General features: G+C 36.9%; 1 protein-coding gene across 1 annotated transcript; it reads right to left on the bottom strand.

The window, feature by feature from the left end:
- Positions 1-1,714: 1,714 nt before the first annotated feature.
- On the bottom strand, positions 1,715-17,071 carry rps6ka2 (ribosomal protein S6 kinase, polypeptide 2). The gene is made up of 22 exons (XM_054617058.1): positions 16,967-17,071; positions 14,161-14,277; positions 12,714-12,795; positions 11,941-12,021; positions 11,543-11,622; positions 11,083-11,189; positions 10,951-10,988; positions 10,686-10,828; positions 9,528-9,598; positions 8,948-9,036; positions 8,416-8,480; positions 6,193-6,295; positions 5,622-5,767; positions 5,173-5,295; positions 4,735-4,824; positions 4,055-4,213; positions 3,737-3,898; positions 3,495-3,571; positions 3,072-3,189; positions 2,918-2,974; positions 2,324-2,404; positions 1,715-1,882 (listed from the first exon to the last, which is right to left on the bottom strand). The coding sequence occupies exons 1-22, from the start codon at positions 17,069-17,071 to the stop codon at positions 1,715-1,717; spliced, it is 2,262 nt and encodes a 753-aa protein (XP_054473033.1).

Below are 17,071 nucleotides of genomic sequence, written 5' to 3'. Positions count from 1 at the left end.
TATAGTTCTCCTTTATTTGTAAAACTTTGGCATTCTAGCCAATAATTCCAGTGATTGTCCAGGTATAGACAGTATGTACACTCTGAGCAATGGATGCACAACACAAAATAATATGTACAATCTCTATATATCTGCAAACACAATATATACAGTCTTACTGCTTGCTGATAGTTGGACACAATATGTACAATCTAAATTAGTAAACAATATTTACAGCTTTGCAGCAGCAATAGACAGTAGACCTATATACAATCCTCTGACACTGGTTCTCAAACATTTTGGCTTTCAGACACAAACAAGAGGTGTACTAGCAGCTACATGACACGCTCAAGCACACGCTGAAAGATGATCTATCACACTGATTGCTGAGTTAATATTTCAAAGTAGTATAGCCTGCAGAGTTTGACATGAGTGTGACATTTACCAAAGAGCGATATGATGCTCTCCTGGTTATCCTGCCTCAATGACTTCTCTTAAGCCAAATAACGTAACATTATTTGAATATGTTGTGAAAAAACACAACAAACTTAACATAAATACCCTCATAGCTCACTGATCCATCTGGTCTTGGAAGTGCAGTAGTGATACATTTAACAATACATTTCACAGTAGTCAAAGGCTGTATTCATGGAAGACAACAATACATATAGTAAAACTATTAAACATATTATTAACAATAAGACTTCAATGGCATTGTTAACTTAACGATTCACTTTGGTAGGATATTTACAGTTTTAACATGCATAACTCTGTAGAATTCAGAGGATCAATTGTAGGAAACATGTTATAATCAGAGTGAGAGTACCTCATTCAAATACATGTTACTCTAACTTATATCTATTGTTAGATGATGGTGATCTGGTGCAATGACTGTGGAAGACTGTATTAATGTATGACATAACACCCTGGGGACATACATGTATGTGCTGAATATGAAACCTAAAGTAAATCAACTACTTGGCATGTTGTTTGTGGCACTAAATACCGCCTTTTCTGAATTTGGTGACTGGACTATTTTGTCCCAATTTCAGCTGCTGCAGCTTTAGTAGTTATGGACATTTTGTCTGTAAATATTGCACGACAATGCTAATTGTATTCTGACATGTATGACAAAAAAGTCAACGTCCATGTGTTTGCTTTGAATATCAGCTTCCAATTTTTTTGGTTTACATTTTAAAAGCCATCACCAAATCGTGACAAATGTTGTCTGAGAATTGGGCTCAAAATTTAACTGACAAAATACAATCTAGATAAAAAAAATTTTCAACCAATTGGAAGTAAGGGTGACTGTCAAACAGAGCTTATTATACCCACAGGACAACTGATGGATTGGGCCAAGCTTCTGCTAGATTGAATGAAAACCTCTGTGCTCAGGATTTAGATGATAATTATGATTTTAGGGTAATAATAGTCAACTTTTTCAAGCCATTGGGTTTCAATCAAATACTCACATGTGTGCATGATGAATGTTACATCACAATTGAAAAGGTTTTCACATTATATTAAGTGAACTGAAGGTAGTCCTGATACCAGTGCTTGTGGACTGCTTTATTGTTATAGTTAATTAGTCGTAGTCCCTTTGTGATAAGATTTCTAAAATCTGATATATTTAGTTTGTATAAGTCTTAGGAGCACTTTGTGTCAAGGTTTATGCTTTTCAAAAAGAGTACGTCTTCTTTAATTATGTGGGTCTTTGTCTAATTTCTTTTGAGTTTCATTCAGATTGTTGAGGCTTTTCCTTTTCTTTGGGGTCTGAATTAAGTTTGGGACTCCCAAATTTCTTCATTCCTCGCCGTTGAGCCAGACTGGAGGACTGAACCGGCTCCAGTACTGGAGCAGGAGCACAGCGCTTCAGAGCAGAGTAGGTGGCAGACAGGGCCCCCTGGTGGAATAAAAGGAGAAAATGTCATATCATATTAATAATGGTCTAATCTGTCAAGCAACCAAATAAATAGCAACAGCGCCTCCTGCTGGAAAGACAGAGCACTCTTTACATTTTTTTTGCATTGTTGTACATTTTGCTCAAGCTGACATGAACTCATGCAATAACAACAGTTTCTTTAAGAGCTCAGTCATTGAGGTCAACAGAAATACTGACAGATGCAAACGTTCACACATGTTACACACTCAGTAAAAAGCATTTGAATCTTGAATTTGCCTGCTGAAATGGCACATTTTTTTTAAAAACTGTGTATTGATCACTTTAAAAAAATTATCTTACAATAAGGATGTAACATAGCTACACACAAAAACATATTAACAATGATTTAAGCTAATATTCTGATTATATTTACTGTATACACACATGCACAGAAGCACTGACCTTGACAGTAAGAGCATTTTGCCTGGTGAGAGCTCTGTCAGAGAGCTGGTCTCTGTCCACAATCCAGGGATGACGAAGAACCTAATGGGCATTAAAAAATAATTTAATGCATAATAATTTAATTGCATCCAACTGAATACCCCTCTGCTCACCACTCAGAACAACGGTGGCCTTCAGGTAACTTAAAAACGCAAAAGGCCCTCTCTAGAACCAGTGTTTGGTTTGTCCATTCTGGGCTACTGTAGAAACATGGCGGAGCAACATGTCATGCTGAGTGAAGAGGACCAGCTGCCTATGTAGATGTAAACGGCTCATTCTAAGCTAACAAAAACACAACGATTCTTATTTTCAGGTGATTGCACACTAATGAAAAGATAGTTGTGAATATTATATTATATTTCTGCTTACAAACCCTCTCAAATCCTAGACACTGTTCCTTTTAGGTTGATATACAAAAAATACAGATTTACTGTATTCAGTAATTTATTTCATAATTTCCTGTCATAGAAAAAATAGTATCAATGGGACTTAAAGTAGCAGCAATTTAAAAGAGACTAATAAATCATACCAAATCCTATTAGAGACTAATAGTACCTGTGGGGCAGTCAGGCGCTGGTGAGGGTCCACATGGAGCATCTTCATCACAATTTCCTGTTGAACATATGCATAGCTGATATTAGTTTATTAAGACAACAACATAAGCATTTTATGTGTATCTAATCCCCAAAAAAGAAAAAAAAAATAGAACCTTGGCAGCGTCTGATACCAGGTCCCAGTTCCCTCCTGTTATAATGAATTTTCCGCAGCCGATTTGAGCCAGAATTTCCTCTGCTGTATCCTCAGAGCTGCTGGCAAATGGACTGAAGCTGGGAAAAATAGAATAAAAGCAATTGAAAAGCTGGGGGAAGTCAGCACAAAGATAGCCTTCTAAAATCTACAACTGGTGTGAAAAGACGCTCTGACGTTATTAAATCTAGAGATAGTAAAAGCCTAATGTAGAGATGTTAAAAAAGCAATAACCTTTGATTTGAATTGGTTGAAGTACTTTTGTCTATTATTGTCTTTGTTATTTCATCAGGGGAGTTTATTTAAAAAACATTACGTTTACAGCAACAGGAGGAGCGTTAACAGAACATTGCAACATTGCATGTGTTTTGAACTTTAAACTGACCCAGCTATCATGGTGTAAAGCAGGATCCCCAGGCTCCAGATGTCACAGGCTGCATCATAACCCTGCTTCTTCAGAACCTGCACGCACACAAACACATTTTATTATGTCCTGGTGAGATTCTTTCTGTGAATGACTATTTTTAAATGTATTTTTGATAGGCGTTTTGCAATTCTATTTGATTTGTTTCATAAGTGTTGGTGAGATATTAGAGACTTCCTCATTATGATTACTGATTACAGTACCTCAGGAGCCATGAACGTAGCTGTGTAACAGGGAGTCATCAACAAGCCATTCTCAGCCCTGAGCTGTTTGGCAAAACCAAAATCACATATCCTGATGCATTCTGGGAGTCCACTGTCATCAGAATAGCGAATGTTACTAGGCTTCAGGTCTCGATGCACGACCTGAAAAACGAGAAAGACACACACAAAACATGATTTGCAACAAAGTTAACATATGATGCAATGGTTGCTCAAAACGAAACAGAATTTTGCAAGTTGGTGAAAACAGTAAAAGGATGTATAGAAGTCTTATGTTAAAGGTTTCAACAAATGTTTTACCCCTTGCGAGTGTAAATATTCCACAGTCTTGGTCAGAGTGCAGATGATGTCTGATGCATCTCTTTCTGTGAAGTTTGGCACCGTCAGAGTTCTGTCCAGCAGCTCGTCTCCTCTCAGTAAATCCTGCACTAGGTACACACTTTGGCCGTCGTCAAACACCTGATGGTAAAAGCACACACACAGGGAGTTGGAATCACCAGAAGCCAATACAGTATAATCATGATACAAAGTTATTGTTATTTTATTGAAATTAAACATTTTGCGATATGTTGAGTAATGCGCTAACATAAATTGACATTTATAACCTTTTTTTCAAATGCCAGTTATACAGTTTACATCTGTTTTATGTAATAAGACCCAGTTTTGACTCGGTTCATCTCATTTCAATCATTTTGATTGCAGCAAAATGGGTCTGTCAGTCGAGCAGTGGACTGATAAAGCAATTATTATCAAAAGGTTTAATTTGTAATGCAATATAAGTTGTTTATATGATAAAAGATTGATACTTGGTGTCCATGTATGGATACAACTAATATTGCCATACAAAATATTGCTCATACTATGCTGTATTGACTTTTCAATCTACCCCTATTCAATTCTGTTGTAAAAATGCTGAAGAAGCACTTCTAACATCGCTGTTGAAGTAAAACATGTGTCAGGTGTGGGTGTGTTCTGCTTACATCCTTCAGGGTAATAATATTTGGATACTGTCCGTATCTTAACAGGATCTCAATCTCCTCTGATGGATCTTTCCTGGTTCTGTCAATGATCTGACACAAAAACAGAAACAACAGGATCAGTTGAGAAAGACAAACAATTGCAAAACCTTTAAATAACCAGGATGCACATAGAGTGTTGTTTAGGTGGTTTAATTTCTAATCCCACCCTTTCCCACAATGCACCACTAGCTCACCTTATACATACTGTATGTAATGACTACATTTTGTTGGTTGGATTCAGACGTGTGTTTGAGGTCAAACTTTGCTATGAAATTCTAGGACAAACACTGTAAATGCTTTTGATGAACGTGCAAAAATACTTTTAAAATATAAAAAAGTTGATATTATAATGTTGTTGCATATCTAAATAAGTTCTAGTAAAAGTTTAGTGTCCGATACCTTCACTGAATACTCCACAGCAGTAACTCTGTGCCGACAACTTCTGCAGACAGAAGTCGCTGTCTGTCCAACCTCCTCCTTGAGCTCATAAACATCACTGAAGGCCACGTCCCCTTTGAGGTGCTGCAGGGAACACAAACAATAAGACGCACACACACGCTTCTATTATATTTCATATATCTGTCATAGTCAAATGTGTCCTTCATATGTTAGGTGTGAGAAGAATTACATTGCTTCAGCAGTCAGTTGTTGTAGTAATAGTTGAGCAGGATTTATGAGGGTCAGCAAAATTAAATCGCCAATTGCTTAATTATCCAGTCTGTCAGTTAACTCATAAAGCAGTGATCAATTTGGTGATTTATTTACAGGGTTCATTTTGTTATACTATCAATGTGCAAGTATGTCATTTAATTACATGTGGAGATAGGGCATTTCTTAAAAACACGTACCTTTGTGATGGGATTGATGTTGTTCACCTCCTGACGAGAAGGTGCTACCGTAGCAACGCTAGGCTCCTGACTTTGATTCGTTGCAACAAAGCTGAAGCCACGAAACAGCTGGTGTGTGTTTGCACTGGGAGGGATGCCCGGAGAATCTGGATAGACAAAGACAGACAGAAACAAACATATGCTCACAATACTTAAACTTGATGTTTCTATTACAAATTTACATCCAATTAGGAACATCACCATTTTGGAATACATATAACGTACTGACAAATACATATAAAGTAATACATGTAATTTCAATGAGATAGAATTAGATGCGTTTTGTATAGTCTATGCATCTCAGTTTTCTTTGCTTTAATAACATTAATGTTACTTTTTGGTTAATCATAGAATTACTTGACTCAAATGGATGGAACTTTTATATATAATTGAAATGAATAAACCTGACAAATAGACCCAAGTACTTCTTTAAGTATATATGTATATATATATATATATATATATATATATATATATATATATATATATATATATATATATATATATATATATTTTTGTGTCTCTGAGTTACCAGTGGGTGTTCTTGAGGTAAACTCAGGGTCAAAATGGAAAGTGTCTTCAGGTCTTCCAACTGTCGGTTTGAATGGAGGCCTCATTTCCTTTCTGTACAACTTCTACAGAAAACAACAATAACGGTCAGTATCATAAAACCACTTGGATAAATAAATACAAAATGACATATTATCTAGGGTAAATTCACAGTAAGAATGAATATACACGTGATGTTGTAGATAGTGTGTGTAGTGAAAAGTGTTTCTCTGTTTTTTCCCATAATATTGCTGTGTTTAATAGTCACTGGATCCACTATGAACAATAAAATGTAGGTTGGTTTCCACAGCAGTTAAATTCAATGTTCATGTCCCATTCAAGCTTGTCTCACATCTCAAAGCAAACTATAGTGATGAAAGTGTTAATGTAAACATGTACTGAGTCAGCAATGACACCGCCTGATCTTAAAATGTAATGTGGAGCACAAAGAATAGAGTAAATGTAATACGAAGAAAATAAAGTTAAGAATATTAGACTGGAAAATAAAGTTTGGCCATGAACTCGTCAATAATCAAAAGTCAAAGTGATTAAAAAGGACACCCAAATGATAAGTAATGTGATGTAATGCAAAGTGAAAACTGCCCATTATATTTACTCAAGTGCATTACTGAGTATGGCCTGCAGGTGTCACCATTGCATTGTCAACAACAGTCTCTCAGGTTCTCTTTGAGTAATATCACATAAAATACCTAACAGAGGACACCAGCCTTGGAAAAAGTACTTTAATGCACACTTATACATACTATTTGATTTGTAATTGACAATCTCTGTGAAAGTGAGGTTTCAGATTTAGTTTGTATTGTCAACTTTATGAGAGAAACTCCTCAAAGATGGATACATTAATAAAAGACCAGAGGTTCACTAAGTAAAAGTCAACCAAGATGCTGATGGAGTTAAGCGTTATGCCTTATACTGCATGTGGTTGTAATTAGCATAGCCTAGAGGAGAACATAAGCTTCTTATTGATAGCTAGTCACATCAAGCCAGCTGTACCATCTGTAAATGGGAAAATGTGGTGTTTGGCAGAGGCTAGTAGGTAGTTATGTAGCGAGGAGTACAGTGCGAGCCGGTGGTGAGGGCAGAGATTAGTGGGCATGTAAAGCTGATAATAGTGGGATTTTGTTAGAAATGAGTGCGTCGCTACTCACAGCAGCGGATAAACAAGATTCATAAGCCTTATGAGCATCTCTGATAAAGAGGAATGGGTGCAATAGTGAGACCACGAACAAGGCTGACACATTAATAGACGCCCTGTTCACACTCTGTATTTGTGTTGTTTGCTATTGCGAAAATGATTGTTTAAAACAAATAGCTGAAAGTAGCCTGTATAGGATATATAGCAGTTACATAAGTGCTTTGCTTTTCACCAGTGTGAGCTTGTTGAGTTGCTTTGAACAGCTCTTGTTAGGGTATGCAGAAGGCTTCTGCTGCATGAATGTTACTCACATATATACCAAGCACTGTAAATCGAAGCTTTGGGCAAACAGTGTGTACAGGTGAAAGAATTTCAAGCAGCACACCTCCAAGGAGTGGATGTCAAGGTTAGATTGTGATAGCACAGGTAATGTCTGCAGCCAGAACATGTGTGCATGAGCAAACTTTATTTGAGAAAGGCTATTATAGATAAGAGGATTTGTTACAATAAAGTTGGACAAGAGAGGGAAGTTAGAGATTTTGCCACTAAGCAATAAAGAATCATGACTCATGATTGTGGGTAAGTTTTGAGGAAGTGGGTAAACAGTTGCGGAGTTTCTGTGACAAGATACATAACAACTGCAGTTACCACAGTGTGATTCAGATGTGTCGTTCTTATAATAAATTAATCCACTAATCTGAGTAGTGCATCTCAAAAGTGGAACTTCCAAGAAATCAGTGCTTTTGTCAGATGATACTGAAATAACTGCTGATAGTCGGACAGGGGATTCATTTACAGACCTTTACCACAGCGGTGGCCGACATACATGCATACGATGCAGGCCTAGACCTGCTTCACTGTCTATAGCAGTGTTAACAAACCCACTTTCTTTCACTTCCAGCTGAGTCTGTGGTCACTTGTTCAGTCTAATGTACACAGCATGTGTATAATGCCAGTGAGTATATAGTACCCTCCCTTGCAAAAACAACAGTACTGGACAGCTTAAAATCTTGCAGACCATAGAACATTCTTACACTTAATTACACTTACAATCCAGTCTATAGATGCAAAGAAGCGATGTCTTTTTATTTCCTCCACTCCATCTGGTCCAGCACCTATCAATCACATAGATTCAGACAAGTTAATACATTATGTCATTGTTCACATCTAAACATTCATTGTTAAAAAACAAAATAATTCAAAGAGCATGGACACAGTTAAGTCTTTTATGTACACCGCACATTTCCAATGGACCTCCATGTTTTTTGGGCTGTTGTTTAAATTTAGACAATTCATTTTGATAATTTGCAAGTTCCCATTTACTCTGAACAGACCTGATTTGTAGAATATTATATTTGTATTTGCTGTTAAAAAACTCAACAGTTTTGCAGTGTTCAAATGACTGATTCAATTTAAGGTTGCTTCATCGGCAGCCTTGTTGTCCCTTACATTTTTGGTCCCTTCAGGTAAGATGATCTCAAAAGTTGGTAAGCCAAAGCGCCACAAAAATGTAGATGTACCACCATTATTTTGAAAACATATTTGCCTGTCAATTTTCAAGTTTTATTTATGTTTACGGTACCTAGTCGATTAGCAGGGTTCCTCTTGAAGAGCGCTCTTAATAAACTCTGCACTTCAGGACTGAGGAACTGTGGCATTCCCAGCTTAGCCCTGTACAGAAAAGACGAGAAACAGGTATAAAGACACGTAGATGTTTGGTCGAACTGTGATACGGCAACAACTTTACCATTTAGTTTATTCATGTACAGTGGGATCTTCTTAGATTGATCAAAGCACATACATATAAGCAACTTAATATTGAATGAAGCATAACTGAGAAATGAATTATTATTTGAAATAGTAGACTGTAATGAACATAGAAATGCATTTCAAAAGGAAAAGATGAAGCTGTTGAGAAACTTTGAGGGAAAAACTAAGTATGATCAAAATGCAATAACATCCTCTACAAATTGTATATTAAAAAAAACACTGTTACTGAACCACCACGCAGAAACTAGACACTAATGAAACACACAAAACCATGTTCACTGAGGTTAGACTGTTTTAAAACAGCAATTTTAAAAATACCTAGACCATTAGGATGTGGTCATAAATAAGAGAAGCTTTAAGAACAAAATGATAAAAGTTAAAGTTGGTCTTACTTAAGAATAAGTGCCATTGTTTCCTTCCGATCTTTTCCCTGGAATGGTAATGATCCTGTCAACATCTCAAACTGGAAAAGAGATGATAAAAACTGTCAAAGTACATAACACCTTTATCAATCTCAGTGACTTATCAAAACTACAACTACTTGAGGAAAAGTTTTATGCACTTACACCTGCGAAACCCCCAACCAGACCAATAGTTCTACTTAACAGTAAAGTGATATTTTCACAGTAATGATGGTCAAAGAGAAAAATCCAGTAGGGACAATAGTAGATAAAAATAATCGAACCACAAATTCTTAGTATGAACTGTTTACCAATTTGTTAATTGTATTTCATTCTATAGCGTTGACCGATGAATCTTGCATGTCTGTCCAACTATCGAAATAAAACATAATACATTTAATAAAACATTTTGTGATAAGAAACAAAATCATAACTAATGGATTGGATACTTTCATTATATGAGAAATATCAAATCACCAGAAAATAGACATTAAATCAAATAACTTGTTGTATTTAATGGAGAATGTAAAACATCCTGATGCGTAGCAATAAGTCTGCAACTGCTGCTAACATGCCCCTTCTTTCCAGCACTATTGTTAATGTTATTTACTTGTTCTAAATATCTAACAATATTTTGAATGAAATTTTATCATAATTATGGATTTTTCCACAGATTTAATTTATCAAAAAGGCTCCTTCCACTATTGTCTCTGGGTTCTGAAAATCTGGGTAGTCCAGAGGGAAATTTATTGAAATGTTCTGTTCATCAGCTGTCAGTGAATGTTAACCTCCTTTTCAGTATTAGTAAAAAATAAGCCACCAGACGAACAAAACAAGCAAAATCCAGCAGATGCACCATAATAGAAAGTAATGGGATTTAATCTGCCAGAAACGGTAATTAAGCAGCTTTACTGCCAGAAGAAAGCCAAATTCAGAAACCAGTACACTGGCAGATTATAAGAGCTGAGTATTTGGCTCATATGATATATTAAATGCCTGCCTGCTGTTTTTGATAGCACAATCAGAAAAAACTTGCAACTCAGTAGAAAAAGTGTCTATCTACTCCAATCAAAAGTGCACTTTTATATATTTAAAATGGAAAATAGGCTGTCAAAGTAAAATATTGTTTTAAGATTAAACAATTCTTACCATAAGTACCCCAAATGACCACCAGTCAGCACTTTGTGTGTGCCCTCTCCTGTTCACAACCTCTGGAGCCATGTACTCTATTGTTCCACAGAACGAATATGCTCTTTTATCATGGTCAATGGCCTCCTTACTCAACCCAAAGTCTGAAACACAGAGAGACAAAGAAAGGGGGGATAAAGTAAAGTTTGACATGAAGTAAAAGATGAATAAAAAGACAGAAAATAAATTGACGGACAGAAAATAGTTTGTAGCTGGATGCACTGACCAGTTATCTTAATGTTGCCTTCTTCATCAAGAAGAATACTGTTGGGGAAAAAAATAAAATTAAAAGCTGCTTTAAAAATTATTTTGGAAAAAATAAATGGATACAAAAAAGGGAGCCTTCATAAGATAGTACTTTTCAGGTTTCAGGTCCCTGTAGATGATCCCCAGACTGTGTAGATGGTCCAAGGCCAGGGCCAACTCTGCAAGGTAGAACTTCACATCCTCCTCTGTAAACATTACCTGGAACATATAATGACACGTAGATGCTAGTAAAAAAAAAGATCATAAAACAGGAAAAAAATATATTTGTTTGTTCTTGGAAAAACAAAATAAAAAGTCTCTTAATATTTTTTTTATCACCAACCACTTGTGTTGTCTTTGTTTACTGATAATGTATAAGCATTACAGTAATGGAGGCCATGCATGTTCACATCAAAACAGTGTTCACAAGGAGAATGAAGTCAAGTGTATTCACTCCTGGTGATTCTGCACAAGTGTTATCCAGCCTATTATAGACCTTGAAAAGAAAAGGCTTGTAATTCTTTTAGTGCCACTGGGGAAAGAGCAAGGGAGCCTTTCAGGAGGAAACTTACCTCCTTTGACAGTCGAGTGAATAGGTCTCCTCCTCGGAGGAAGTCTAGGATCAGGTAGAGCTTTCCCTCTGTCTGGAAGGCTATGCACACATACACACACACGCACACACAAGATAAACACATGATAAACACAAGTAATATGATGCTATAGTGTTGCATTGGGGCTGTATTGTATTCTGTCACTTTGAGTATGCAAGTAGAAAAGATGTAGAGGAAGAACTTCCCTACGTAAAAGTATTCCAACTATCATACATGTTACAGCTGGGTATCGGAAAGTAATCTTGTTAACTCTTGTCAATAAAACAGGATCTTGTTATATAAGAGAGTACATTGTGATTTCATAGAGACAGATATTTAAATCCGCACCTAAATGATGACCAACTGACAGTCAGACTTACCATAGTGCAGTTTAACTATAAATGGATGGTTCACTTCTGCCAGAATGTCTCTTTCCATCTTAGATCGCACACGATCACGAACTGTGACATATATACCGGGGAGAGAAGCATTTGTTTAATCACACAATATTTAGTTATTTATATCTGCGTGCATTTCCATAAATCTTAGCAAGCATCAAATACCATTAGACTGTTTTATGAAATTGCATTAAGTTAATTGAAACATATAAATTTAATTAAGCCATCCCATGGTGCTGCTGATCCCATGGGTGCTTAACCACAGTAACAGTGTTATTGCAGCATCTGTTTCCTTGACAGGATGAGACCATAACTTTTTGAGTTTCAGAGGATTAAAGCTTGCCCAAAGACAATAAATCAGCACATGACATCTCAACCTGCTTTTCCAGAACATCTTAGTTTGTAAAAATCCCATTTAGTTTATCTGCATCAGTACAAACTAACCTCTTTTACCCCGAATCCTCCAAAAGTAGGGCACTCTGAGAACTCTGCAGTCATATGTCCCCTATCATTTGTTGGAATAACCAATATTAATCTTAACAAATGACCATTCTGCGCCCAATAAAGAACAAAGGTGTTATTTCAGCTAAATGTGTCTAAGTCAAGATTCATTCATTCATTCCATTCTTAAATGCTACAGACACAGAAATATGGTAACATAGTACTACTTGACAATAAAAAAATAGGCATAAACATGACAAGGTGCATCCTTTACGGACTTTTGTTTCTTTTCCTTCCAATATATCTTTTTTTACCTTTTAGTGTGGCTTTCTTCAGGACCTTCATGGCATACAGCTGCCCTCTGTCCACTCCTCTGATCTTTCTCACCAGAAACACCTGGGATCATCACCAACATCATCATCTTCTTCATCATCATTCAGCAGCGTTAGTTAAAAAGAGACACAACTAGGGAGTATATTATTTACGTCATCCAGGTATTGCTGAGCGTTTTAATATGTGTAATGCACTACAGCGCATGCGCACACAGCTAACAGTAAACGCACACACCTTTTTTAATGCCACGCACATCTACTTTCGCTGCTTTTGAGACGCTAGTTTTCATGGCTGTGACCTTTAACCCTCACACGCAATTTGTAGGCGACCGAGCAGAGGTAAGTGCAAGTTAGCTACCACCCCTTTGCATAAAACATTTACATTAACACTGTTTTCACTGTGATATCTAGTAACACTCAAAATGCACTTGTCCTTTACTGATTTAAATACATTTAGTGAACTGTGACAGGATTTGTCACACTGCTAATCTAGAAATAAGCAAAAACGGATGGCTGATCATTAGCATATGGTGACTGGTGTAAAGCAGTCGGTTTCAGCACTGACACAATCATCAAAAGTACGTTGACTTCTCATTTCAAATACTTCTGTGTCATTTACTTCCTAGGCTGTTTATCACAGTTTGGGCTAGCCATGTTGATTCCAGTTAGGTGAAATTCCAATGCAACAGAATACAATGATATTTTAGACAATGGTGCCCTTTTGATTTTGTGGCTGTAGGTTGGGGAACATTCTTCCCTGTTTCAAATGACAATATCCTCATGCACAAAACAAGGCCCTCATGCACAACAAACAAAGATCTCATCAACCCCATCCAATCCTTTGGAATGAATTACAACTCTGACTGCAAGTCCTTATCGTCCAACATCAGTGTCGAATTGGGGCAAATTCCTCCATTCTGTTTTCAGACTCTCCTGGAAAGACTACCCGGAGGAGTGGAGGCTATTATAGCAGCATATTAATGCCCATGGCTTTTGAATTAGATGTTCAGCAATCACACAAATGCACATTCCTTAAACATATAGACACATGTGCAATTATACTTTTGGCCATTTAGTTTATGTTTGAAGTCTAGATATTGTAGTGAAACTGTTGTAGTCTTACAGATAATCCAAAATTGTGTTAATACTATAAAGATGTTGTACAGCTGAAAGAGTGCTGCCCCACTGCAGCGGCACCTAACCTTAGTAATGACCTGTTGGGTAAGACAGACAGGCAAGTACAGTTAGAATATGGCAAGTGTCATGGTTTATCTTTTAGCTTGCTGCATCAACACTTTCTTTATCTTAGACTGGAGTCTGATCCAATTGATTCCAGAAAAATGTCTTTCTCTCAAATGTCCTTAACATGAGTAATTGTTTAAGATATTCAGGTCTCAGTGTGGTTATGGTTAAAATGTATATCCTGTACCTTTCCATAGGAGCCCTGTCCCAACACTTTGAGCAGCTGGAACTGAGAGGGGTCTGCTTTCTCACAACCCTCCTTAACATGGTGGCTGATGTCAATCTCCTTAAGTATACTGTCATCCTGAGGAAAGAGAGGCAGATTTCACTATTAGTCTATACATATTTACAAAGACAGTGACAGAACAAAAACAAAAAAAGCTAAGAAAAACTCAGATAGAGGAACATCCGTCTGAAAAGTGAAACATGAACAAGATGAGATTTATGACAGTTGAAATATTGTTTATGCAACATCCGTAACGATAAGACAACCCCCAAACATTAACTTAATCACTCTTCTAAATACACACAAAGACATGAGCTATTATGTTATTGCTGAAAAGGTATGGGCTGAGGTCAGTGGCAGTGATGCTTAGTATAAGCTGCCTTTTTCAGCCTATTCAGTCTGCTTGGTGAAGCGAATGATGAACTGCCAACCCGAGGCACGACTTACAGTGTCACAATATACTGTAGCTTTGTTAAATTATCATTTAGAAGTTGAGATTTACACCCCACTTTCAGTCAAAAATGAAATGCTTACAGAAGTTAGATAGTATAGAAAGGTAATGGTTGCAAATTCACACATATAAGCTCTATTTGTATTAGATTGTTGCCTTTCCTGAGGTCTCCATTTATTTTTAACACGATCACATACACATCACTATTTTAGTTTTACAAATATGGTTTAGCCAAAGCTTTATTTACGTTTTCCGTAAATTGACGTGTTGCTTGCAACTGTCAGACCATTTTGGGGCCCTAAGGATTAAATCAGTACAATATACAATGTTTTTATTTGGAATTTGAGTAATAACCGAGACTCAAAGTCAATATTGAGCTAAACATAATCAAACTATCACTTTTCTCTGTGTCAGACTTCAAATTCTTTGAGGCTATCTCTGTAGTGAGAGTTGTATTGTCTGTGAGTAACATAGCACATGTGTTTGCATGCAACAAAGCAAGTTTTTTAGGTCTCAAATTCAGCCATAGAGGTTTATTTTTTATCATAAGACCAAAACTGCCAGAGGATAATTTCAATTGTTTCAGCAGAAGGGCTGGGCAGTATGGCCAAAATCTTCTATCACGATACAGGTCATTTCATACCTCAATAACAATGTATATATGACAGAAATGCTTGTTTGATCATTTAATAAATGTATAGTTTATATGATGTAACCACATGGTTTTGTATAGTGTTGTGAATTAAACACTTGACAAATGAAAAACACAAAAGTTTTTTCGCTTATGTAATTAAGAACTTAAGTGCAAAATAATCAAATTTCTGGAGGAAAATGAGTTGGTTTGTGCTTGTTGTTATCAATTAAGACAATATAATTGTATATCACGATATCTCAGTACATGATCACTATGATTCTATTAAAAGACGATAATAATCATATTTAATATGATTGTAGAAATGGCATCCAATATAAAAATATTCATGCGGGAAACAAGTGATAAGATTGGCAATTGCTTTTTCAGTAATGGAGAGATCAAGAGAGGAAACAAACCTGCTTATCAATTGCTTACCTTACAGCATAGCTAAGTGCAGATCCACACTCAAATTTTCACATAGATTTGTGCAAATGTACAAAATGCTATGCTTCTAACCTGAGGCCCAAATGTTTGTGAAACTGTATCAAATTAGTAAATACACAACATTTAGGATTTAAAGACATGAAGCTCTTTTCACACAAACTTTAAGGCAAAGCTGTTGTAATATAGTTTTTCAACAGCAATCACCTGCTGTGATTTCACTGATTGGGCTTGAAGTGTAACATGCTGGATAGTTTCAGCCCAAACAACGTTGTGCAGTCGGGATTTACCCCATGTGATTAATTACTGTTTTATTCTTTAAACAGGGCAACAGGGGTGATGTCCTTCAACCAGAAGGAAACAGGATCAGGTCCTCAGGACCAGTTTCTGGGATGCTGGTCTATAGCTGACCCTGAACTCTGACCTTCCCGTGAAGGGGAAGGAAGTGAAACAGATCTGCTTCACATGGAGCATCAAAGCATCACGTTACAGATGTGGACAGTCAGCCAAACAGGTAAACAAATACATGCAGACAGACATTTACCAGCCAGAAAGACTAACAATCACCCAAACAGGTAGATAGATGTCAAGATGATTCGTCAGCACTTAGTCACAACAACAAAGACCGTTGGAGGGGAAGGTATCTATTTATATCTTAAACAAACAGGTAGATGTGCTTCACCCAGCATACTCCCTCTCTCTCTCTTCCCTGCTGGTTTGTTTGGGCTATTAATAGTCCTCGACTGCCGTGGCCATCCACTGAATCAATCTGTCTCTATCCATTTATCTATCAACCTGCCTGCCTGTCTGCTTGTTTGCCTGTTAGCATTTTTGTCTCTCTGGCTGTATTTCCATGTAGCTTGTCTCTCTCTCTCTTAGTCAAAACACAGAGTCTGTCTGTCCCTCTGTCTTCTGGATTCTTCTCAGACAGGCAGAGTGTAGCTCTGTAACAGCTGTAACAATGCTGCAATGTCTCCTGAACGGCTCCACAACAAACCAAATAACACACATTCTTCCCACACCCATTCCCATGTGCACCCAGACTTTTCACACTCATCCTCATCGACTGTTGAAATGAGAATTCTGCTGTTATGGCCTTAATATTCACACAAACACACACATGATGCAACTGTCATACAATCCCCCTTCCAGCATGCGCAGATTCACACACATGTACTAATCTCTAGTTGATAGAAGTTTGTACTGCTCCTTGGGGGGGTTGTCTAAACAGCTTGACTAACCTCTAGTTGACAGAAGCCAGTGTTGTTCTTGTTCCTTGCCGCCTTGTTCTTCAGATAGATAGAAAACCATCTCCTGACTGTGAATTTTCTCGTGCTGGTTTCCAT

The sequence above is a fragment of the Anoplopoma fimbria genome, chromosome 2 (genome assembly GCF_027596085.1).
Source record: "Anoplopoma fimbria isolate UVic2021 breed Golden Eagle Sablefish chromosome 2, Afim_UVic_2022, whole genome shotgun sequence".
Classification (NCBI taxonomy): Eukaryota; Metazoa; Chordata; class Actinopteri; order Perciformes; family Anoplopomatidae; genus Anoplopoma; species Anoplopoma fimbria.
Note: the sequence above shows the minus strand (reverse complement) of the source record. Positions and strands in the feature narration are given on the sequence as shown.

Excerpts from the sequence above, each read along its gene's own strand:
- rps6ka2 (XM_054617058.1), bottom strand. The coding sequence starts at position 17,071 with ATGGAAACCAGCACGAGAAAATTCACAGTCAGGAGATGGTTTTCTATC. Across the intron at positions 3,190-3,494 it reads CTTTACACCATGATAGCTGG|CTTCAGTCCATTTGCCAGCA; the intron begins GTCAGTTTAAAG and ends TATTTTTCCCAG. Across the intron at positions 2,405-2,917 it reads AGCGCCTGACTGCCCCACAG|GTTCTTCGTCATCCCTGGAT; the intron begins GTACTATTAGTC and ends AATGCCCATTAG.